This window comes from Stegastes partitus, unplaced genomic scaffold, assembly GCF_000690725.1.
Source record: "Stegastes partitus isolate 25-593 unplaced genomic scaffold, Stegastes_partitus-1.0.2 Scaffold34, whole genome shotgun sequence".
Taxonomy (NCBI): Eukaryota; Metazoa; Chordata; class Actinopteri; family Pomacentridae; genus Stegastes; species Stegastes partitus.
Window position 1 is genome coordinate 177,593 of NW_007577765.1, and position 25,912 is coordinate 203,504.

General features: G+C 41.3%; 3 protein-coding genes across 4 annotated transcripts; 1 reads left to right on the plus strand and 2 right to left on the minus strand.

The window, feature by feature from the left end:
* The first annotated feature begins 904 nt into the window (after nucleotides 1-904).
* On the plus strand, nucleotides 905-3,221 carry LOC103371409 (type-4 ice-structuring protein LS-12-like). The gene is made up of 4 exons (XM_008300735.1): nucleotides 905-959; nucleotides 1,850-1,918; nucleotides 2,014-2,125; nucleotides 2,827-3,221. The coding sequence occupies exons 2-4, from the start codon at nucleotides 1,870-1,872 to the stop codon at nucleotides 3,029-3,031; spliced, it is 366 nt and encodes a 121-aa protein (XP_008298957.1). The 5' UTR covers nucleotides 905-959; nucleotides 1,850-1,869; the 3' UTR covers nucleotides 3,032-3,221.
* A 144-nt stretch (nucleotides 3,222-3,365) lies between these two features.
* Nucleotides 3,366-10,800, minus strand: LOC103371419 (polyadenylate-binding protein 1). 2 transcript variants are annotated; one of them, XM_008300754.1, is made up of 14 exons: nucleotides 10,012-10,800; nucleotides 7,957-8,150; nucleotides 7,264-7,379; nucleotides 6,792-6,931; nucleotides 6,557-6,651; nucleotides 6,333-6,470; nucleotides 5,871-5,966; nucleotides 5,352-5,718; nucleotides 5,135-5,245; nucleotides 4,870-5,012; nucleotides 4,675-4,759; nucleotides 4,399-4,529; nucleotides 4,043-4,142; nucleotides 3,366-3,765 (listed from the first exon to the last, which is right to left on the minus strand). In XM_008300754.1, the coding sequence occupies exons 1-13, from the start codon at nucleotides 10,202-10,204 to the stop codon at nucleotides 4,050-4,052; spliced, it is 1,902 nt and encodes a 633-aa protein (XP_008298976.1). In that variant the 5' UTR covers nucleotides 10,205-10,800; the 3' UTR covers nucleotides 3,366-3,765; nucleotides 4,043-4,049. The 2 variants fall into 2 exon arrangements, with proteins under 2 accessions (XP_008298976.1, XP_008298968.1); XM_008300746.1 differs by having other exon boundaries at nucleotides 4,870-5,015.
* A 1,944-nt stretch (nucleotides 10,801-12,744) lies between these two features.
* On the minus strand, nucleotides 12,745-23,791 carry LOC103371434 (14-3-3 protein beta/alpha-A-like). Its single transcript, XM_008300766.1, has 6 exons — nucleotides 23,692-23,791; nucleotides 20,256-20,563; nucleotides 17,961-18,084; nucleotides 16,741-16,904; nucleotides 14,450-14,545; nucleotides 12,745-14,339 (listed from the first exon to the last, which is right to left on the minus strand). The coding sequence occupies exons 2-6, from the start codon at nucleotides 20,556-20,558 to the stop codon at nucleotides 14,253-14,255; spliced, it is 774 nt and encodes a 257-aa protein (XP_008298988.1). The 5' UTR covers nucleotides 20,559-20,563; nucleotides 23,692-23,791; the 3' UTR covers nucleotides 12,745-14,252.
* Nucleotides 23,792-25,912: the final 2,121 nt, after the last annotated feature.

Below are 25,912 nucleotides of genomic sequence, written 5' to 3' on the forward strand. Positions count from 1 at the left end.
TTAGAATGTAGAGTGTCCGCGATGTGAAGTGGTTTCTAAAGTGATCGAGTCCTTATGTGATCTGCCAGATGCACTGAAACGTCTGACCTCCTGTAACTCATGGGATGACAGAAGTGTTCACATACATCATTACAGGAACTAGAATGTTTACACCAAACTGTTGAAATGACATAAGGTCAGCCAGATTTAACCTTTGGGCCGCCGTGTGTGTTTGTACCACATTTAACCAGCGGATCCATTCAGCAGCCGTTGAGATGTTTTGTCAAAGTGGGTTTTTGTTTCATTGAGAGAACTTAACGTCCCACAGATTTTATTGATCTTAACACAAATACACCCAGTGAGACGGCACGCACAAACAACACTGAGTCACCAGTGAAGCAATCTGTTAACCAGAACTCCTCTGTACAGCTGGGAATTCAAAATAACATGACTGATATCTTTTCATGATGGGAAAAGCCTGGAACCAAGAGCACAAACAGCATTTACATAAAGTCTGATAATGGTAATAAACTGTCTTAATAGAGCACACAAGCAAAAGCCACAAACTGCTTGAATACATAAGAGCTGCAGCAGTTTCGATGGTCCAATGAAATGAAACCGTATCACTTATCCGTTATCATATCTGTTGAAGCTGACGGTATCAAAAGTTCTCTGCAGCGTGGCCTCACTGTTCCCACCGTGATGCTGTTACTGGTGATTAGGTGTTTTATTCGACCTAAATGATAAGATGCACGCTCTTGTTGGACAGTCAGCAGAGGAGCTGTTGGACTTTGGCTCGGTTTGCCCAGGTGGCACATGGAGCAGCAAGGGTCAGCACCGCGCTTCACTCACAGGCCAATGATGCTCAGCGTCTTTATCTCGTCCAATCGGATTCACGCTGCTGTGGGGCTGCTGGACTATAAGAAGTGTGGGAGTCCTGCATGAAGGTACCATCAGGTCCACATTCTCCTGCGCTACAGGTGAGTCGGATTCTCTTATGGGCTCGAGATGCATTTGATGCACTGAGTTTACTTCACATTTGATTTTTGAGACAAACACTTGACTAAAAAAATCTTACTGAAGAGTCTACGTATTTGATTTTTCCAGGAGCTACAGTTATAGTCTCTGAAACGTAAGCTTTTAAATTTAAGATGTAAGTTGGAGCTGGGACGCTGGTGGTGGCAGCACATTGTATTTAAAGACAGTAATGATATAGTTTCTGATATATTGTGCAGTCACCTGAAATGCAGTAAAAAAGCAGGAAAGACTGAATGTGATTGAATATAATGGAGATAGTTTTAAGGGAAAAAGCCTTTAAAGTAAGTAATGGACTGTACAATTGTGTGCTGGGCTTTTAAATTGTGTTTTATTTTAAGTTTTTACTGTTTTATTTTTATTTTTTCAACTAAATCTGACTGAAAATATGCGAGAATGAATGGATGAAAGTGTTTTCTTTGCCTTTTTCCAGAGGCAAATTATATAATTCTTGATCTTAACCTGTGATAAATTATTACAAAGGTTCATAGTTTACTCACTGACCTATTCAACAAGCACTTACTTAAGCTGTTGATAAGCCAGATAACGTTTATGTAAGGGCTTTGGACCATACACAAGGACTAGAAATATTTATTTTATTACCTTGTGACAACAAGTCAACCTGGGATTCCTAGAAAGCTTTATCAGTGACTCATCTGATGAAGCAACAGGGGACCTTCCTATACGTAACATCTGAATAAACAACTTTATAAAGCAGCCTTAAGGTTAAACTCAGGACAGGTGATTTTATTTTTTAGCATTAAAGTTGTCGAGGAGAGTTTAAATGCAAAATTAAACATGAAGTTGAATTTAAAGACATTTCATTGTTTTGTAGGTCTTATCCAGTCAGCAGTCATGAAATTCTCCCTCATCGTCGCCGTCGTCGTGCTCGCTCTGGCACAAGGTACGACCAGATTTATGCATTTATTAATAAAAACACAACTGTGGGAACAGAAGCCTCTTTTACTAAATTGTATTGTTTTTTTGGGAAACCCACAGGAAGCTTCGCTCAGGATTCCAGCGATCTTGAGAGGTTCGCTCAGTACTTTGAGGAAATGAAGACCAAAATGACTGAGATGATTGGGAACCAAGATCTGACAAACCAGGCCGAGTGAGTAGAAGAAGCACCGACACATGAGGACGTGCTTTTGGGCTCGTGTTCAGGATGACTAAGATCTTGCTGATGGTCACAGTGGACCTTGTTTGCTCTTAGTCACCAAGCAACTCACAGACAAACCTGTGCGAACGTCACAGTATGAGTTGTTCTGATAAGGACAACTTTACAATTATATATAACATATGATTGTATATAACTATATAAAATGATGTATTAATGTGTTACTATACTAATATATCAACTACCAAGCAGTAAATGAAGTTAACTTCACCTGGAACAACTACAGTATTTCATTACCATGATTATAACCTTCAGTAACAATATATCAGTGTAACAGCATTTATTATCAGCAGTCTGAGTACTTTTAGTTTAAAAATAATCTTTTCTGAGGTGATACTGTTAATGCAGATCATTTTACATGTAATAGAGTGTTTTCATATTGCAGTGTTGCTACTTTTACCTTCTTCTCAGTATATAAATCAATGGAAGAGCTCCGTTGTACTGATTGATTGTAAAACAGAGCCCCTCTCCACTCACCTCTACCATCAGACCTCACAAACACAACGCAAAGTTTGTCTCAAGCTTTTCAGTACCCGTTATAACACACTACTAGCAGTCTGTGTTGCCACATGCAGGTCAGATGGGTGCATTTCTCAGTCTAACATGTGACGGTTTTATCATATTCCTCCCTACAGCAACTTCAGGAGGACCCAGCTGGAGCCTCTGGCCGCTCAGGTGCAGGAACAGCTGAAGAGCGTTGCCACCAACGTCGAGGAGCAGGTAAAGCCCCTGACCGCCAACATCCAGGCCCAGCTTCAGCCCATGCTGGTGGACTTCAAGAAGCAGATGGAGGACATCCTCCAGAAGCTGACAGAGCAAGGCAGAGCCATCGCCAACTAAATCAGCCGTTCTTCCAAAAGACTCAAACGTGCCACCGCAAAGCCATCTTCCGTCGTGGACCGAGTTAATGGAGCTCCGTGTGTCTGAAGGCTGGCCTGTGTTCAGGGAGCCTAAAATGTGTTTCAGTGCTTGTTGACGTTAAAATCTCTGCCACACAGCACAATAAAAAATAAAGAAACATGGAACACAACTTCACATTGTCAGTGTCTCTCATTTTGATCGATCAACGAACGCTTAAAACACATTTAGAGGATAACTGAGAATTAGATCAGGCTGCTATGAGGTGATCAGAACAGGTTTATCCTTGCTTCTGGAACAGCAGACAGACACATACTAATTGTTTATAAGTTTTATTCAAGCAAGCGAAGGTCAGGGGAAATTTCACAGCAGGCTTCTACAGCCCAAACATTCAAACATTTAAAAGGGATAAAATGGCAGAAAAGAATGCTTTCAGTCCTATTTTGTCACAGAAGTCTCCTAAAACCCCTCAAATTGACCATTTTTTAATTTTCTTTTTTTTCTCTTTTTTTAATGCATTTTTTCCTTTAAATTCAACAAACCAGACCTACTGTTTTTCATCTTAGGTCTGGCTGGAGATTTGTTTCCATTGTTTTTTTTGTTTTTTTTTAAATATATTATTTGACTTATTTTTACTTTGTTTTATGTATTTTTTAACTTTTTCACTGTGAAATTTTTTTCTCCATCGGTGAAGCTGGTCTCAAGGTTCCCCTTTCCTGTGAAAACAGGAGAAACAGAATTACTGATGGGACCTTTTCATATGACATTTCCACACAATTTGTAAGCAGAATACAAGCAAAACAAACGCATGCACCTCAAAACCATCACAGCTCTGTAGTAAATCTGAGACTACATTTGCAGATACGCAGTCAGGAGAATAATGACTGTAAATTGGTACACTTTACAAGTTGAGAGGTGAGTTCAGTGTAGAAGCAGAACTCCTGACAGCACTGTCCTCTCGTTGTTAAAGCAGCTCTGGAGAACTAATTGTACCTTGGGTTCAGACACTTGGGACGCCAGTTGAATTTGTCACTGTCTTCTGGGCAGCCTCCTTGGCCTGATGAGCCTGTAGAACAGCCACCGCCTCATCCACCTAAAGAGACAACGATGATTAATGTTAGCAACACCACAACATCCGGCGGAGATTTCTAAAGTGCTCTGCTTCCACAGCATCCACTTTTCCTGCATCTAAAACATACGTTCAGTCACAATCAATTTCCAGTGTCGGTGCTGGAAATGTTTCCTCATGACATTTATATCAAGACCAAATTAATGTTAAGTCACGGTGAACTCTTCATCGAATGAACCACAGGAAGCTGCTGTCGATATTAACAAACTTAACCACTGACCTTCGAGCGGAGAGACTCTGGTGACTCCAGCATGTGGAGCAGCTCTGAGTTGTCAATCTCCAGCAGCATGCCGGTGATCTTGCCTGCCAGGCTGGGATGCATGTTCTGGATCAGTGGAAACAGACGCTCACCTGCAGGAATGACAGATAGAGGATTTACAACAGGATGTAATCAACACCTTCCAAGGGCCTGGGGCAATACCATGTAAACACATACAACATACAAGGAAGGATGGAGAAACCAACAACGAGCTAACGTGATATGACTAAGCCTTACCCAGCATCTGCTTCTGTTCCTGTGGCGGAGCAGCAGCCAACATGGAGGCAGTCAGAGGTTCCTGTCCCTGAACGTGAACTGCAGGCTGTCGGAAACAAACACAGAGAGAGGTTTTTTAGCGCAAATCCAAACAGAACTTTATTCCTGCGACGTAAGTCAGAAAAGGCCACTGGACAAAGAAATGTGCATTCCCACCTGCTGCATGGTGACTTGTGGCTGAGTGGTCATGTGCTGCTGGGGGTTGCGGACTCCTGCGGCGTACTTGTATTGAGGTACTCCACGCACGGGAGCGCCTGCTGCAGCAGCTGCAGTAGCCGGGCGAGGGCCCATGGTCTGAGCTGCTGAGACAGGGGCCAGCACGGTGAGAAACGTCACAATGCACAAACAGACAACATTTACACAGCTAATCTGTGTTTGCTGAGCAGTCGGAAAGACTATTGATTGTGTGTAAATGACTTACCGACACGCTGGGTGGACATCATGCGGGGCACCTGGGAGGCAGGCCGCATCGTACTGAAGGTCTGGGGGCGTGGTGCTGAGGGGCGCATGGCACCTGGCATGTTCTGGAAGTCTATGAACACGCAAAACCGCAGCAGTTTAATGTACAGCAGGAACAACAGACAATCTTAATGTAATGTCTTGAAAACAAGACACAGTGATACAGGACAAATACTCACGCTGTGGCCGGACACCTTGTGTGGTCCAGCGAGGGCTTGGGCGGAGCTGGGCCATCTGGCCAGCAGCTGGGTAGTAAGCAGCTCGGTTCTGGGCCTGAGGTATGGCTGCCATAAAGTAGCCGGAGGGCGGGGCAGGCTGGTACGGGTTGATGACTGGATTCGGCACTGCACGCACACTGGCCATGCGCTGCATGTACTGGTTGGTCAGGTGGGCCTGCCGCTCCTCTTTCCTCTGGGCCAGGGCCACGTACAATGGCTTGGTGGCTACAATGCGTCCATTCATTTCTGTCACAGCTTTGGTGGCCTCCTCTGGAGACGAGAAGCAGACAAAGCCAAAGCCTTTGCTGCGTCCGCCTTCCATCATCACCTGACACACAGACACAGAACTTTAATGTTAAAGTTACATGAATTCCACATAATCAAGTAATACTAACTCTATAATTTAGGATATATTGAGCTGAAGAGCATCGGTACCAGTTATTAGATGGATAAAAAACAAACAAACAGCTGAGCTCCTACCTTGGCACTGGTTATGGTGCCAAACGGTGAGAACTCCTTGCGCAGGCGTTCATCATCAATTCCATCATCGAGGTTCTTCACATACAGATTGACACCCTAAAAATAATTAGAAGTAAACTTGTGTTCTTTTTTTTTTTTTTTTAATTCTACGCATCAGGCAGGAACAATCAAACACCAGTGGACTGAAAAATTCCTTAAACTGTTTATTTTTTTTGTCTGCAGTACATATTTATCCCCAGGATCTATGGTGAAGAAACGTGGGGCCCATGAACTACGAGGTCGCTGTTGCAGCTGTTTCGGCCAGAGCAGCCTACTGGGGAGGAAGCACCGAATTCGACAAAGCTGCACACTTCACTAGACCTGTCTGACAACATTTTAAAACAATTTGATGAGAGGCTATAGTGTGCTAACATTGTTATTTGTGTACATTTTAATCAGTAGATGCTAGAAAAAGAAACTGACCTGGTAGCGGGTCATACGGTCTTGTTTCATTTGTTCGAATTTGCGCTTCAGCTCCGTCTGTCGCTCCACCTTCTTCTGGGCACGGCCCACGTAGATGAGCTTCCCGTTCATCTCCTTCCCATTCATCTCATCCACTGCCTGAAGTAATCGAGGAAACACAATCAGCTTTGGGGAGCGTTTCCTGGTGGTGACTAAAAGAAATATGTTGACGGCTCAAATCTTACCTTCTGGGCGTCCTCGTGCCTTTCGAAGCTGACAAACCCAAAGCCTCGAGACTTCCCGCTGTCATCTGTCATGACCCGGATGCTCATGGCATTTCCTAGGCAACAGAGAGATCCCCTAATGATTACTTTGCTCAATTGAGTTTCCCTGCTGATAATCAAGACAGACGCTGTTTATAGCAGCAACAGAATCAAGTCATTCTAAACAGCAGCTGGAAATGTGGACGCCCCGACTGACCGTATTTACTGAAGAGTTCCCTCAGCTTCTCATCGTCCATGTCTTCACCAAAGTTTTTGATGTAGACGTTTGTAAACTCTTTGGCTCGGGCACCCAGCTCAGCCTCGCGCTCTTTGCGAGATTTGAAGCGACCCACGAATCTGCGTTGGATTTACATTTAGCAGAGATTAAAAACAGGATTTGTCAGTTGTGCATGTTTACTAAACTAAACAAGCTGCCTTTGCTCATCATTGCACATTTCTAATCATAACACACACTTTAAAACTCATGAACGAGCTGTGCATATAAAACAACAGACTATTTGCCACAAATCTGTTCCGTCAGTCATCTTTTCAAAGACACATCGACTAAAACAAACATAATTCTGCAACCTTCAAACTCCATTAGACCAGGTGCAATACTAATTTTACAAAAAAAAAAAAGAGTCTAAGTTAGTACAAACAGTTCAAAACTAGTTAAAACATTCACTTACACTTTTCGGTCATTGAGCAGCATGCCATTCATTTTTTCAATGGCACGTTCTGCTGCTTCCTGAGTCTCAAAATGCACAAAGCCGTAGCCTTTAGAGCCATTCTCGTCACAAACCACCTTCGAGAAAGAAGAAACATGCTGCTTTTAAGCCACACACACACACACACACATGCAGCAACACTATCAAACCTGAACTTCCTGTTGGACTCACACCTGAATATCAGCTGTCTATTTTACGAAATAAAACTGACATGCTGTGTCTTTTCTTTCTTTTTGCAAGAGGATTTGGGTATTGTTAAAAACCTAAATCACATTTCTGCTCATCATTTCCCATGAATGCATTTCATTCACATGGTGTACGGTTCATAATCCTTCTGTTAATTTAGGCATAAATTAATAAAATATTCCTCCTTTGTAGCAGAAACCCCACGTCTCACAATCTTCTATCTGCAGGCGTAGCTCCAAACAATGACGCATTATTATTATTTGTACATACTAAGGTTAGAAGTGAGTGTTTTGTTATTAGCAATTAGGTCAAACATCTGTTAAATGGGGAGAAGGTTGTACACAACTCCAGACATCTCCAGGAAAGCACTCACATGCAAAGTGAGCACACAATTACACAACAATGACAGCTAACCATCCCCCCTCTCCTCAGGTTCAGGTTACATACAACAAGCCACCAGCACTTTACCTTGCATGACAGGATGTTGCCAAAAGCAGAGAAGGTGTCATAAAGAGCCTTGTTGTCGATAGACTTGTCGAGGTTCTTGATGAAGATGTTTCCCACGCCGCTTTTTCTCAGCGATGGATCACGCTGCGACCACATGATGCGTACAGGCCGGCCCTTGATCACATCGAAGTTCATGGTGTCCAGGGCGCGCTCAGCTAAGGAGAGGAACACACGGGGTTGTTTAATACATTTAACATTTCATGTGATCCTTGGTGAGGGACTCATCGGCTATCGGTGTCCTCAGATGGCAGCATATGAGGCTGGGGTTGGTCCTGGAGGGGGGTTCTGGTGGTGAAAGCCTTGAACAAAATGTTTTCCAGGTTTTTCTTTGGGTCGTTTTAAAAGACTTAAAAGGGCCAATCAGCACAGTCACTGTGTTTAAGCATATTTACATTAGTCCTGATGATGTCAACTTCCTTTTAGCGCTTTACCGCAGAGAAGCCTGACAGTAGGCGTTGCTGCATTAATCTACTTCCTGTGGTCTCGAGTTACAAACTGGGTCCTTCTGGTCACCAGTACATCTGCGTAACTGAAGTTTGCTCATCAAGACCAGTACAAATATTAGATATATATTGACTAGTAATGACAGCTTCACATAAATAACCTTGTTTGTAAGTTAAAGTGGGGCTTATCTTACTTTAGCTGAATTATTTCTGAATGCATTAACTTCAGTTGCTTCATACTTTGGGTATTTAATCCTATATTAACAGTGTGATCTAGAAAATGTCAAAAAAAATGGCCACCACAGTTTCCCAGAGCTAAAGCTGACATGTACATCGTGATTGACGTCAAAAACCACCAAAATATTCAGTTAATTATCAGAAAAGATGCCATGAACCAGCACGTGCTCACATCTGAGAACATGGAAGGGGTACTTTTTGACATTTTCACTTAAAACTGCAAAATAAATCATCAATGAGCCCTGTACTAATTACAGAGTTCATTGCCAATTCTGTACTAATTAACCAACTAATCATTTCAGCTACGTGATGACAGATTCACTGAATAGCATCATCCCATGATGCCTCTGAAAATAAGTTAACTGGACCAGAAATAAGCAGTAATAATTGGCCACGATGTCCCAGTAATAGTGTTGAATGAATCCAATATGTGCAAAATAACAGGAGTGCTTACAAATAGCACCATTCTAGGTAGGGTCAGGGGAAGTAAGATGGTAGAAATTTGCCATTTTACCATTTCTTTTGAATACTTTTAGGCACAACTATGATGCATTTAAGAGTATAAAAACATTACATTTTCTGCATTATTGACCACATGACCCCCCATAGATGTCTTGTACCATATTGTTAGTGAAAAACTGACACACCAACAACTTCAGCACAGACCTCAGTGGGAAAAAAACAAAACAAAACACACACCCAAGAAGTCCAAAGCAGACCTGGGCTCTTATCAGCGGTGCACAGAAGATGTTTGGTGGGGGGTAGATTTGTGGCTCACATAGATGGAGCTGAACTTTTTGTTTCTTAGTAAATGACATATTATTGTTAACCTGCCTGATACAGATTAATGTTCTTATGACAGCTCAACTGGCAAGCACAGGTTGTGTCTGTTTGCACACCAATATGAACAAAATGTGTTGAGAATATTGAGCTGGGAGGGGGGATGAGGGGGGGTCTATCCTCCAAACATTCTGGGCAGGTTTACTTTTACTGCTGTGTCAGAGGTTTTAGGATTAACGGTTGGGGTGTTGTCCTGACAGAAAAGAGATAAAACCGGCGCTGAGCATCCAGCTGGCAGTTAGCGGCGCACTGCTACATGGTCCGGGTGGGCAGGGCAGGGCAGGGCAGGGCGGACACGCTGCTCTGCTGCTACGCCACTGCTGGGAGGTTCAAATGAGGAGACCCTGCCGACAACATGTCGGCCGCAGTCACGTGTAGTAGAAATGGGCTAGCTCTCACTTGTCACTGACTTGTCATTTTAAAGCACAGAACTGTTTATACGCATTTTATCGCCCCCTCCTCTATTTTAGCGTGTGTGTTTTGATAAACTGCTTACCGTCCGCTGGCTGCTGGAAGTTGACATAGGCGTATCCGAGGGAACGCCGGGTGATCATGTCCCTACAGACCCGGATCGAGAGGATAGCTCCAGCTGGGCTGAATTTCTCGTACAGCATGGCTTCGGTCACATCTTGATGCAGGTCCCCGACGTACAGGGAGGCCATGGGGTAACTGGGAGCGCTGGGGTTCATTTTCTTCTTCTTCTCGTCGGCCGCGGAGGCTAGCAGGAGTAACCGGACCAAGCTTTGTTTTAGCTAACCCAAAAAAAGTTTTCGGCGACTGTACGGATGCTTGGTTCTCCAACGGTCACTGGCGTCACGTCAGTTTGGGGCAGAATGCTGATGTTGAACGTTATACAACCGCTGACTTGTCAGTTGGAGTGTTTTTGTAAGAAAAATCTACAGAATTAGTTCACTAAAATGACGCGCCGCCGACTTCTAACTGGATTAAAACTGTCATTCAAATTTGACAAGCAAAGATAAGAGCAAATGTAGCGTTACTTGGCCTGGCTTCACAATCAGTAACACGTCGACTGAATTTTTTTTTTTTTTTTTTTTAGGCAGCCCCTTCTTGTACGTTACCGTCCAGTCCTCGAAATGTCTACTCCAGCTTCACCGACTTGTTACAAAAAGGAAAAAAAAAAAGAAAAGAAAAAAAGAAAAAAGATTTTTTGGTTTTTTATGTTTTGAATTTTTTTTGTATTTTTATTTTTTTATAGAATGTGTGCCGAGCGAGCTCAGAGCACACACGCACTCACACAGCACTGACAGCCGGGGTTGAGGGGGAGCAAGGCAACGGGAAGCGGCTCCTTATATACCGGTGGGCGCGTCACCGGAATGGACCAACCAGTTTCTAGTGTCGTTGAAAAAAAAGTCAACAAAGGGGCGTTGCCCACAACTGTACGCATGATGATGAAATCATGTAAAACGTATTGTTAAAGGCTGGAATTGCCTTATTGTGTTGACAACAATACCTTATTGTTAAGTGGAGCTGTGCTAGACTTGCTTGTGTATATTATGGATGATAGTGGTTTGGAATTACATGCAGTCTTGCCAGCAATAATTAGAATTACTAAATCCAACTGCTATGTAGATGCAGTGTTGGGAATACCACAGGCTGATGATTCCTTAGCCTTAGGGGTGACATTATGCTGCAAGGGTACCACATGACATCCCTCATTTGATAAGTGGTGAGGTCATTCAAAACTTGTGATATGCAGGAATACATCACACACAAACATCTTCAGGGGTAGCAGTTTACAGAAATGTGATGTCCAGCCCTCATATCTGCTGTAATGTCACTCTTGCTATAAGGGTGAGAATCAAAGACAGAGCTTCATTACTCACGCTAAGTCACTCATCAAATGTTAATGTAAACGGGTAATGTGATAGACTTACCACTGATCATACATTTGAGACTAGCAGGGTGGTTGTGATTTGTAAAAAGAAAATTGTTCAGTCAGGCTTAAAATGACAATCTTCTGTCTCGTGGAACATCTGCATGCATCACATGGCTCTTCAGTCCTCACCATCTGCAGAGGGCAGTGTTGTCAGGGAAAAGCATGCATCCATGTGCAATCAAACCAGAGCACTGCAGTCTCTAGTGCCACACTTGGCAGTTTAATTTATTTATTTTTTCACCAGGAAAACCCACTGATGTAATAAAAATATTGATTTTTTTAATGAAGCAAACTACATTATTTTAATCAGGCTGTGTCCCTCTTATGATCCAAAGTCATAGCTTAAATTTCACCACTGCTGTGTTAAGTGAAGGCGAGGACATTCACTAGCAGCCACTTTAACTACATGTGACAGCCCTAATTTCTCTGCGTTAACATGCTCCGGATGTCTCCATGTGACCAGCTGACATGGGAAATACGGGGAAACTGAGCTGATGAACCTACAGTGGCCTTGCACAGCATCTCATATGGGTGACTCACGTGGAGCCAAACTGTCTGATTGTACACGATTTTGAAGAACTTTAATTTAAATTTCGAAGTACACTATGTCTATTATGTGGCACAGCTCATTATCTGGTACTAAAATAGTATTTTCTTACAGATTTTTGAGTCACGAATTCATTACCTTGATGCATCTGGTAAACAATTTCATGGTTTAACTGCAAAAATTTAACAAAATGTAGTCAGCTATAATGGTTTTAAGCAATTTATTTTAAAAAAGAAATGAGGAAATAGTATCAGAATATATACATTTCATTACTACTGTGCTCATGGCACTGTCCTAATTAGTGTTTTTAATTACTGCAATGTGTAGTCTTTGATTTGCTGAAATGATATGAATAGATAACCCGGATCCAATATACTGTGTTTGTACCGTTGTAGCAGCGCAATGCTTAAAAGCAAAGCCAGAAATAAAACGGATGTGAAAAGCTGTTTACTTATTATGGTAATGAAACATTTTTTTTTTGCATTAAAATATGTTATACATATATTATACAAATATTATACATTAGGTAGGTGATATCCACTCACCTTAAGCTCATTGAAGAGCCTGTAGTTGGAAAAAAAAGTTTCATATTTCTAAATAAAAAAGGTATTGATTTCTTTCCCCCTTACAATTTGTGAAAAAAATAAACTCCAAAATGTGCACATGGAGCAAAATTTCAAGTTGAATAGTGAAATCACATTGTGTTCGATGTAAAGGAAAGTTCTGTGAATGTCTTATGTGAGTTGTACCATGTTCAATATAAAGACACCCAGAGCACACCATACTCCATTTGAATGTTTTTATTCCACTTACATGAAAGCACATAACCAAGTAACATACTCAAGGGTGTAACTTGCAAGTTCTGAATCCCTCATCCCATCGCTTGTTTTTTTTTTTACGTTTGTTTTTTTTATTTTTTAAACCAAGACACTGTAATTAGGAGAAACTGGCACTACTTTGTGACTACTAAATGGCTTTAATGCAGCTTTCTACCAAGTTACTTTGTTATTCAGTTTATATTAAGCATGGTTTTAGTTTGTCTTTTCACGATGTACTTTTAACGAAGGTAAATGTTACTGTAAACCACCTGGTTCGAGCTAAATCCTAAGCAAAAACTGCCCCGTTCAAAGCACATCTAACCCTCACACCGTACTACTGAGAACTACGTACATTCCAGGAGTCAAATCAAGAGTCAAAGGGAATAAAATACACCAAAAGAAAATACAAAACACCTGAATAGAAAAAGAGTAGAAAGCCATATAAAAGCACATGGCAAAAGTATTCTCTGCACTGCTGAAGAGATAAAATATCAAAAGTTATAGTATTGAGCCATTTTTACCAAGTTGTTCACTTTATCTTAGGCTGTTCATACCTTGTTGCGCGGTATGCAAAATTGCAGGAAATTATAGTCTACACATTTCACTAGGAGTGAAAAGATGTCAGTAAAATGGAATGTAATCTTCTCAACCAATCCGTCAGCCAAAGTTTCAACTACAGTTTTCAGAAGTAGCCGTCGTACTGAATGTCGTTCCTATGCCTGAAGGCACATTGAACCCATTGAGCCATGACACATGTACCATCCATAAAAAACACTACCTGCTACACTGGACACCGACAACGTGGGATGGATACGTAGATCTTTACCAAGGTAAAACCTGGCTACAGTACGAATATAATCGTACATAATCACTGCTACTGACAGATGGAAAAATTTAGTGAATGTGACTATTTTTTAAATTTTTACACTTAATGTTGCTTCAAAGGAGTTCTGTGGACCAAAGTGTCACAAAGGTTTTAACTGTTCAGTTCAAGTAAAAACATACAAATGATCAAAGTTACAGATAGAGGTTTTTTTTGTTTGTTTTCCTGCGACAGCAGCGGTTTGCTACAGTGAATAAGGTTAAAGACCACGGGGCTGATTTGGATCTAAAGGAGGGATTTCATCTGAAGTAGGACAGACAAAAAAAAAAAAAAAACTAAAAAACAAAACAGAAATATGAACATTCACTGGTTCACACAATGAGTAATGTTCAAAAGAAAAACTTGATCCCATTCTTTTCTGTGTGTGTGTGTGTGTGTGTGGGGAGGGGAGGGGGGGTGCTCAAACAATTAACATACACGCTTCAATGCATCTGCACACACATACTGTACTTTACACTGCGAGTGTGGTGTGAACATACATATCTGTGCATGTATGTGCACACACAACCACGCACACAACTTAGGCTGGTGAGAGGTAAAAAATGTGTGTGTGTGTGTGGTTTTTGTTTGTTTTTTTTTCCTTTTCTGAAGTTCAGTTCTTCTCAGCTGTCTGCTCCGTTGCGTCTCCTGCACCATCACATTGACCCTCGGGCTCGGTCTGGTTGTCTGACGTCCACAGCTGCAACAGAGCACAGGACAACGGATTTAACGCACACTCAGGAGGACGGGGAGAACCTTTGCAGTTGAAATATTCTGGTCTGAAAAGTAATTTAAAAACAAGACGCTTACTGTCAGATTGTCACGGAGCAGTTGCATGATCAAGGTGCTGTCTTTGTAAGAGTCGCAGTCGAGCTGGTCGAGCTCAGCGATGGCATCGTCAAAGGCCTGGAGCAGACAGAGACACCAATCAGTACGTTCAAAACCAACGCTCAGGCTCCCAGAAGTGACCAGCTTGTGATCATTTTAAATAAATAGTGGTAGGGCAATAATGAGGAGGACGAGGAGCAGTTTATATAGCTCTGGATAAAAAGCGTACATTTGAGCTGTGACACCACAAATAATTTTAAAGGTGATGAAAGAGACGAGGACTTTTGAGAATGACAAAACAAGTAAATATGTCTGCATAAAATGTGGCTTGAAACACTATTAAGATAAATATTAAACTGAAACGTTAAAATTGTTATTGCATTTACGATGAAGACATACCCCAACGTGTAAACCTCTACCTGACAAACATAAAGGAACCGATCCAAAAATCAAAATTAAATAATCTAAATACTATTACTGTGATTTTTGGTTGCAAGACAAAACATATTTTCATGTCAGGGACTGTTTGACCTTTTGCAAACACTTGACTGCTGAGAGGTGCATGAAAGACTCTCATCTCCCCCCTATCTCTCAGTATAGCAACTGTTTAGCTTAGCATAAAGTCAGGAAACAGCCAACCAGGCTCCGTCCAGAAGCAATCAAATCTGCCCACCAGCACCTCAAACACTCACAAATCAACACATTGTATCTGGACTGCTTACAAAAAGCAAAGTGTAAAAACAACAATTTATTGTTTTATTGAGGGTTACAGTTGTCTTGGTCCATTTTTTAAAAATAACCAAAGACAAAAACATTCTCCTTTCCCCCCTTCAATCCAATCTCTTGTTTGAGATGTCAACTGAATGCTAAATTATGGGGTATTCATGAATAAAAGTTGGGTCAGATAACCCACCTTTCAATTACTGCTCACACACCCAAAGGGACTATGCAGACCATAGAATAATATGATACAGTATATCACTCCTGTTTAAACCTCTTGTCACTTCTCTTTCAGTATGTCAACTTTAAGATCTTACTGATGACAGAACGCCGATTCCAGCGGCTCTGGAACAATCATGCCCAGAATCTCATCAGCTCAGAGACCAGAAACCTCTTTTAAGTCCCTTCTTAAAACATGCGTTCAGTCACGGGGCCTTTCTCACTCCAACTACACTTCTCATTTTCTTTGACTTGTCCTGTTTCTTTAAAACCACTGCTGATTATTTCTATAGCTATAGCTGATCACTATAGTAAAGTTTACCCTGACTATCCTACATGGGAGTGAACACCATGTTTTACGGTGTTTGCTGCTGGATCTGATGAGTCTAGCAGGAACTCCCTGACTTGCTCTTCAGTGTGGTGTGAACTCCAGTTAACAGGCATTTGTCACAGAAGACAGGTGGAAATTACAAAATTTGTGCTGCTGAATTCCTTTTACCGTAATTTCCGGACTATTGAGCGCACCTGAATATAAGCCGCACCCATTAACTTTAAAAAGAAAACAAGTTTTGTGCATATGCAGGCTGCACTTGTCTATAAGCTGCAGGTGTCCACGTTGTAACATGAGATATTTACACAGAAAGATGTTACACAGGAAGATTTTTTAAACTTTTAATTAAATACGTACCGGTAACATACACAAATACGTAAATGCTTTTTTCCAAACAGTGCCTGTAACACGGCTGGCTAAGAAAATAAAAACTACAGTAGCCTACCAGGAAAAGTCATTGATCGCTATCTTCATCTTCCTCCTGCACTAAAACCACTAAAGTCGTCTCCTTCAGTGTCGGATTTCAACAGCCTCAGAATTACTTCGTCACACACTTCCTCAGTCTCTCTTTTGTTGTCGCTCTCAATGTCACTTTGGTCTCGAGGCAAATTCGCAAAAATCGTACAAATCCATAAATTAGACGCATCGTTCAAAGCGTGTGGAAAAAGAAGCAGCTTATAGTCCGGAATTTATGATAGTTGATTCGGTTTCCTCATATGCTGACTCACTGCCACAATATCATGGTCTGATGGGACAGTAAGTTGAACACAGTCAGCTTAGTACACCAGTGCTTTTCCTGCTTCCACCCTGATTGGTTCAGGTCTGAGTCTTAAAGGCAGAATCTCAGCTGTAACATTAACTAACTTGTTATACATAAACCAAACCTATGCTAACTTCATATCATACTCTCCAGCAGTTTCAGGACTATTCTACTTGCAGAGGCGCCACATTGAGTCTCAATGAAATCAAACAAATGAAACACCAATGAGTAGAGGATTCCTACCTCCTTGGCCAGCTTGCAGGCCTGATCAGGTGAGTTCACAATCTCGTAGTAGAAGACAGAAAAGTTCAGAGCGAGGCCTAGGCGGATGGGGTGTGTAGACTTCATTTCTTCCTTGCTTATATCGAAGGCGTCTTTGTAGGCCTTTTGTGACTCCGCAATGGCATCTTCACAGAGGAAAACAGACCAGTCAGGAGGTTTCAAATGACAAAAACAAGATTTCTGCAGCATTTATGTGTGAGTAATGACACATGTTTTACTGACTTTTGATATCTGTATAAACCTATACAATGTTTACACATTAACAATACAAAAGTGTAGTTTAATGTCAAATGAGACCAAGAAAAGCAGCGAATCTCATTAACTAAGAAGCCAAAACCAATAAGTGTGTGGCAGTTTCTCACACACAAACACACACACAAATTTGTTGATTAATATGGTTGCTTCATCCCCACTGTCTGGTGCAGTTAGTTCAAATAAACAGGAAAAAACAGGAATGAAGTAAGACAACTAAAATTCTCCTCAAAACTTTCAAAAATTTCTTAGAATAAACCCTGTGAGAAAGGTCAAACATTTTAGGCGATCAATGTCTCAACGGAAAATAAAACGACCCCTGATGAACAGCCAGAGTCAGATTGAAGAATTACTTATTCATGACAAAACAAGGTGTCATCTAGAAGTGTTAATGGATAAGATGCTTTAAAGTACAGACGATTTTATAGAAACAAATCTATAATTTACAAGACAACAACCTGAAATCAAGGATTAAAATTTTTTTTTAAAAAGCATCACTTGGGCAGTTTCCACAGCCTACAAAAATTTCTAAAATGCCTCCCGGCAACCAGTCGCAGCCAACGCCCAGGTTTCGTTCCTGTTGCCATGACAACCCAGCAGCTGCCTTTGCCTGCATTTCAGCTGACAGGTGTAGGTCAAGGACAGGGAGGATGTGAGTGTTCTAGCCGCAAGCAGCACTTGAAGCAAGCTAAGTTCCTTCAAGCTACAGATAATTGTAAGGACAGCTAATCAGCACAAATTCCACCCAGCGTACAACAACAGACAATCACACAGCAGCGTGTGTTTATAGGAGGAGGTTATCTGTTTGAAATCACTCGCATACTTTTCGTGAACTCCTTGTACAAGAATGCATCAGATTTGCTTGAGTGGCTGCTCGAGAGACAAAAGGAAAGATTTTTTGACCAACATGTGAGGTGTGCTGTATTTACCCTCCTTGCATTGCCCACTGGCCACCTCGGCTTTGTAGCGGAAGTAGTCTCCCTTCATCTTCAGGTAGAAGACTTTGCTCTCACAACACTTTGCGTTGGGGAGTAGACAATTGTCGAGCAGGTCCTGCAAGTGCACATGTGAAACTTTAACGCCAAATGCATGGAACTCAACACAAAACTGTAATAGCAGTTCGAACAGGTATGTCAAGTGTGCGACCTGAACCATGTGACAGATTTTATATTTCAGATCTGCTTTAGAGGATAACACCATCCTCACTTTAGCAGGCCGCTCATTATTGGATCCTTTACCATCACCGTCAGTCATTTTCTAGGTTTTAAACTGTACATATTTATTATTTTCACCTCCTGCTTGTTGATTGTAAAGTGATGTATAAATAAAACATTTGGGGGGTGCTGACAGGTGAATGACAGCAGGCAGAGCAAACGTATCAGAAATAGGAAATAAAACTCCACTTCCAGTCTACCACGTACATTATAACACAAAGAAAAACATCTTACCCACCCCTGTGTCTGGGTACAAACGTATACGATGCTACTTTTTTTTCCCCACTGTCCATTAACACTGAAAGTTAAATGTCACAAAATGAACTTCACTGTCAAGAGAACTCGCTACTTTCTGTACGAATCGGTTGCCTGCAGCTTCAGACTAAGCTCGTTAGATGAGTCGTTAGTGTGATTTTTGTAAAGGGGCATCTTACTACACTTATCCCAGGCTCCTACCCAAACACACCTAAACATGTGACATCATGCTCATCTACAACTGCTATATTTTACACTTTATAAGCACTGTAACCTCATTATTGATAAGTCTTATTCATAACTTCCTCTAGCTGTGTGTGCATGTGTCTATGGGCCTGTTGGTTGCCTAATTAAAAGGCTGTTTTGTGGATAATGATGTCACTGATTTTAAAAGAGGAAAAACAAAACTTTTGCATGCCCCATATCCTAGCCCAGCTTCTACTGTTTTGAGTTGCTGGAGGAGATGGTGGCAGCTAAGCAGCACAGCCCAATATGCTGGACATCCTCACTGTGGACGATAAACCCAGAATCCCATGAATATGCAAGTGAGCTGGCATATTCAGTACCAGCCTCACGTGTACCGCATAGTAGAAACTCAACTGGAAATAAATCAGTTAAGCCAAAGTTCGTGTGACATGCAGGGAAATTATTTAGTTGAGTTCTCCAAGTTAATGGACAGTGGAAAAGGGGGAGAAAAAAAAAGGTTAGTGTCCTCATGAAATGGGAAAATGTAATCGGGGACAATATTTTCCTTTTTTTTTTTTTTTTTTTTAAATGGTACTTGATGGGAAAACACACTGAGCATTCAGACCACCTTCAGTGCAACAAACGTATGTGTCTTTATGGAATCAAATAGGAGTGGATAAGTTCAATAGGTGTGGATCAACTTTAAAGGGGATCCATGGGTGAAAAATTGCAAATATTCACGCACACCAAAGTGACACACTGTCTTTCAAAAAGCAGCATAGCCCTGCCTGAACGAACAGAACCTTGAGAATGACGGATCCTGTGGACATGTACTAGAGGCTGGCTTTTTACTTTCCACTCCCATAAGTTTGCAAGGGTGATAAAAATTCATCTCCCCAAATCCACACAGCAGCAACGATACCAAAGCAGTAGTCTCACTTTACCAGCTCATTCTGTAGTACATAACAGGTCTGGCTGCACCGCATTACCATCCTGCTATAGGGGAAAAACAACTGCTACAGCTTGTTAGTAACAGTACTCGTAATAGCAACGGCCAATCAGTAGGTGTCACTACTGTGAAAAGACAAAAAATCCTCATGAGGGAACTTTTTTTTTCCTGTGTGTCTCCTGTACCTTTCTTTTTCATAAGAAATGACATCATTGCAGTTCTACCCACTGGAATGATGCCATGCACACAAATTCTCTTCTCTATGTTTTGGGTAAGTTTTGCAAAAAAAAAAAACCTTCATGGTTTGAAAAATTCCTAATTCAAAGAGAAATAACGGATTGACTGTATTTCTCGGTTATCCTGGCAATCTATTGGGGAAACGCTTCTATAGCAGGATACTAGGCTGACTGGCCACAACCCATCCAGCTCCCTAATGATGCCCCAGCCAGACCACAAGCCCTTAGTCATGGTCTGACACACCTATATACCACCTGAATATTTACTGTGCTGCATCTGCCGCTGTCTTTCCATCCACCAGTCACAAATTCAAGCATTTATTCTCTTCACTTATTCACACCTATCTACCTCCTTCACCCATCTCCACTGTCTCTGCTCCTTACCAGTACTTCCTTGCAGACGTCGTTGAGCTCGCACTCGATTTTATTTCTGTACTCCGTGAAACATTTGGCCTTCCCGCTGTCTTCACACTTGTTCTCCATGCTGGAAATCATCCTCCAGGAGGACCTCTTAGACCCCACTACATTCTTGTAGGCCACAGAGAGCAGGTTGCGCTCCTCGTTGCTGAGCTCCGCCTCGTCCTCTTTGGTCTTTTGTGTGACGTCCTTCATGGCTTCGGCCATGTCATCATAACGCTCGGCCTGCTCGGCCAGCTTGGCCTTCTGTATGGCATATTCCTTGTCCATGGCTCCTGAATGGGTTAAGGAAGGAAGGACAGAGGAGAAAACATTAGGAAAGACGAAACAAAGAGAACAGGATAGGAAGACAGAAGAGAGGGTTGGAGGAGGGCAGGCACAAGGAGAGAAATAGAAGAGCAACATGAGGAGGACAGGGACACCAGTGTGATTACTTAACATGGATGAAGGAGCACTAGGAAACGTTATTGTTCCTGCATAACTCGATTTCTCAGGTATGCACTTAAACATTCCGACTCTCTGGACACACCCATACATTCTAAAATCCTTAGATGACATACAAATGGCAATTACATGACAGACACACACCAGGTTTTGTGAAAGTGGTTTTGGGATATTAATCAGCTTGCCTTGTCTGACACTCAGACTGGCACAGACTTGATTTGTTTTTTTTTTGTTTTTTTACTGGTGACTAAAGGCCAATTTATGCATTTCATGTGTGCAAGTGTTTTTTTTGTGATGTGAATGTCATCTTACTGAAGAATGTGAGCACCCTCGTGGACAGTCGGGGTACTAAAATATAACTCATCAAATACCAAAAACGAGAAAATCTGGATTTGTTTTTTCATTTTTAACAAAGAAAACGAGTGAATCTTTCTGTTTCCTAGTGCCCAATAACACTGAAAATCAAATATTACGAAATGGAAAAACACAGCTCATCTTTTGGTTGATTATTTGTTTTTCTGTTTCCAACTAAAAATTAAAAAGGGCTCTTTTTTTTCCCACTGAACATTTGTGAAGTAAAAACAATACATTGATGGAGAAGATAAAGTAGAAGTCACGTTAAACTGTCAAAATAAAAGTGAAAACTTTAAAAATTTTACTGCGATGAGAACCAGCCACTTCGTATACTTTCGTACTGTAGAACCCAAACCCTGGACCCCTATTTGGACATGTGCGATCAGCCCAAAATTTGCGACTACACGGACCAGATAATCAATTGTCGTCATCTACAAATTTAGAATCAAAGGAGTTGTAATTGATGCAGTTGCAGGACTTGGCTTTGATGTGCTTTCCATCGATGGGGCCAAGACACAGCTGGAAGTTCTAAGTTCTCCAGAAATCCTGTGCAAAGTATGCCAACTATGATAGGCACAACTCAAGAATATTCACGCAAACCATTTAACAGCAAAATGGCTAACTAGCTGCTCTATCTACTTGTAAAAATTGCACAGTGGCCAGCTTCAGAAACCTCAACAGCTATGTGTTTTAAAAACTTGATACGAGAGGTAATGTCATCGTCTGCATCGCTGACCAGAGCGCCTCTCTTGTAGCCTCTTTAACAGAACTGCTCAAGTCCGCTGTTCACTTTAAAAGTCTGCATCGGTCATGCGGAAACAATGAACTGGCCTTACAGCGCGTGTTATACTTCCAACATCTGTGGCGTAAATTTGATCATCTCCTGAAGTCCATGCTACAAGAGAAACAGTGCACATGCTTGCCTCTATTGCGCACGTCCACAACACATATAGCTTACTACATATGTATGGAGACTTTCAAGTGGACAAACTAGAAAAGAAGCACAGCAACAACTGGCAAGAGAGTATAATCATGGCTGAAATCTGCTTGACAGTCATTGGAAGCACAATGAGAAAATAGTGATTATATTTGTATTGCACTTCATAAAACAGTTTCTTCGGACTGATTATTTTTAGGACAGAAACTTTGCTGCACTCCCAGCGAAGTGTAGTGCCAGTATATTTATTTTTCTTGCCTTAAAGTGGCCAGAATATAAGTTAGAATAGGGATACAAATAAGCATCCTTATTCATATTGCATGCTGCTATTTTAGCTTGCAGGTTGTTTTTTGTAAATACAAGTTTAAATTAAAATTCAAAAATGGTCAACAAAGAATAGAGAACATCCCATAGGTCAGTGTGACCTAATCAAAATGTTGGGCTTTTTTTCTTGAATAATTAATATGCAGATTAGTTTTTTTTTTAAAAATGTATTGATTAGTCACCCATCACAATTTCCCAAGGCACAAGATGACAGCTGCCCCCCCCCAAAAAAAACCAGACAAAAATGCCAAAATATGAATTTAACCATCACATATGGCAGAACAAAAAGAAGCTATAGCTTTAGTCTGAAATGTTTTTTTCAAGTTCTCCTTTGAATTAATTATGTGAGACAAAGAGCAGGAGCAAAAAAATCTGGTTTTTGACTACAACTCTTCGCTTGAATTGCTCACAAAAATGTATCTGCAAGAAAAAAAAACCCAACTCACTTGCCTGCTTTACTTTCTTTTTTAAAATAAGATGTATATCTCTTCCTAAAGAGAGGATAACCGGAGGACACTTCCAGAGCATAAAAAACTAAGAAAATAATTTGCACATTGCTTACCAATCCGTCTCCTGTGAGAATCCTCAAAGCAATGAGGCCAGCATTTTATTTTATTTTTTAAAAAGGGGAAGAAAAAAAAAAAATCACTCAATCACTGAGTCAGATTTCCCAACACGCAGACACCTGCACCCTTCACAGGAATGTCGGCCACCCAGTTTCACGTCACGCTCACACACACACAGGCGCGCGCACACACTCTCACTCACTCACGCGCGCGCACACAGACAAACACACACACACACACACACACACACACACCTGCCCACGAGCTTCATACAGTGTACGGCAAGTGTAAAAACCAAAAAACCTTCCTGCGTGATTTTCAGCGAATATTTTTCAGTGTTTGGGGATGAAGGTTGCAGACGAGCTAGCAAGATAACTGCTGGACTGGAATGAAAGGAGCCTAGCTTACTTACAGTCCACAGTGAACGCCCTTTTTCGCTTCCCGGAAAACGAACCAGAGCTGTTGCTTTTGCGAGTATTAAACATTAATTTTAGGTTCTTTGTTCCACAAAAGCGAATCTGGCGCACCAGAAAGCTGTCTTTTAGAGGCGGCGAACAGAAAAAAAGACGGCTCAGCGTGCAGCAAGCAGCGCTCCCCATTCAGTCAGCGGCTTGAACAATGACGGAGCAGCCGAGCATCATCAATGATTTCTACTTGGCGGTCGCAGAAGCGGCGATGAACGCGGGATGAAAAGCGTCGCCGGAGCCCACCGAGCATAAATATAGACCTTTAGACAAAAATATTTGCGAGCAAAAGCGGAAAATAAACGAGAACCAACCTGCGAGTGTCGTTAGTCGGTGTTGTTCCTGCTTCCCGGCCGCACAGCTGACGATCTCTCCCGCTCATCCACGGGGTTTCCCTCCAATCAAAGACACGGCAGCAGGGTCGCACCGGGACGGCTGACGTCACGCTCGGGTTGCTAGGGTGACCGAATTTACAGGCAAAATTTTGAAGGGCGTGTGAGTCAGTAGGTGGAAATCTTTTTTTTTTTTTTAAGATTTTTAGACTTTCTGTAGCTTATTTCACAAGCAACACATTCGTTTTTTCGTATCTGTATTCCAAATAAAATAGGCAATCTGACACTATTTCTGTCAGTTTGCTTCAATATCACCTTTAATTCACTACTTTGATAATGTTGGAACTTTAAATCTAACGATGCAAATTCTTACTGCTTTATGAATGCAAAAAACAAAACCAAAAAAAAATAAAAAATACGCACATATCATGAGCTCCTTTTTCTCGTTTTGTCCTGTCGTGCGCGCAAAGATTCATGGGACATGTAGTTGTTTCGATCTTGGGTGTGACGGGGACGATACAGTGCTGCTTAATGAAGCGAACAAGTGTTTCTATGTAGCATCTTGTCTTTCGCAGAGGTTTATTTAAAGTGTTTCACAGGCAAAGGTAAAATCTTAAAACACGTAAAAGATGGAGTACAAACCACAGAAGAAGAGTATGAAATAAAGTATACAGTAAAATAGATTTTTTTTTTTTTTAAAGAACATTTTAAAACAAATCTGATTATCAAAATCTGTCTCTATCTTCCTCTTAAAATGCCTACATTTGGGCCAAACTAGGTTCCAAAGGAGGCTGGTTCCAACAGCGGGCAGCTTAATGGCTAAATGCCATTTTATCTTGTCTGGCCTGAACTTTAGGCACCACTAATTGACCAGTCCATGCAGATTGCAAAGGCCCTCCAGGCTCATATTCAACATATCTCTGATATATTTTAGTCCCAGACCATTCCAGACCCTTTGGAGATTTATAGGTAATAAGTACGGCCTTAAATTCAGTTTTATTCGGTTTCAGACTAAAAGCCATTGCAGGGACCTAAGAATCTGTGTAGTGCATTCTCACTTCTTGGTGTTAGTTAGTATTCGAGCAGCAGCATTTTGAATCAATTGCAAATGTCTAATGGTCTTATTAGCAAGGCCAGTAATGTACTTATAGTTACCAATGCCTCTTAAAACAGGAACAGAATATGAAGGAATGTCTTATGACTTCAACTTGAAAGAACAGAAGCTACCTGGAAGCGATTTTATCTGTTGTAAAAATGTCATAAAAGCAAACAGCTGTCAGTTATCACAGAAACTGTGTCTCTAGGAGGAGTGTGTTGATTGATCAGGCTATGACATGCCTTCTTTCCGGTTTGCAAATGGAAAACTGAGAAAAGAACAAGTGTACATTTACGAATGTTTCTTTTCACTGAGATCACCATACTTCTACTGGCACAGTGACACCACTGTGAGGTAACTCTTAAAGTAATAATCACTGTTCTGCTAACGTGGTGCATATAACCACCAAATGCCTTATTAGGTCTTTTGATTGCCCTTGTAGACCAATATAATAGTGACACCTCTGAAGAGAGCGACTCATAATGATCCAACTCTTCCTACATGCACCATCAAATATAAATTCTAATAATTTCATGCAAAATGCTTCAATACATATGATGTAATGTGAAGATGTTAAATAATGTGGGTATCAGGCTAGCTTAAATCCTGACCTTACATGCCTTCAAACTGCCTAATTCAACCTTTGCCCAGACAAAGAGGTGATACTTCATGGTTCATCTTAGTGGTTCATCTGCATTGCATAAGTTTAAAGTAGTATGGCTCTCCCTGTTGTCATACACCACGCCCCGTTTATCTAGTTGGACTACTCATACAAATGTCAGTGATTTTTTTTGAAACTTTTCCACTCATGAATCATCTCTCTTGACCCTGTAAGACGTGTATGAAGGTGGGCATGAGTGCACAAGCGCAGGCAAGTCTGTGTGGCCTCACCTGGTGGGCAAGACTTCAATAACTGGTGACTAACTGGTGAGTTGTTCCCATGGTAAAGATAAACAGCCTTGCGAGGAGAGACATGAATCATATATGGAGAGGTTTTTAATCCTATTCTAATTGTTAGTTAAAAGTTTCTAACCTTCAGTCTGACATAGTTATTACAGCCTCTTTTTTTACATAATAGAATGAAAGTGATGCTCCCTGAAATATCCT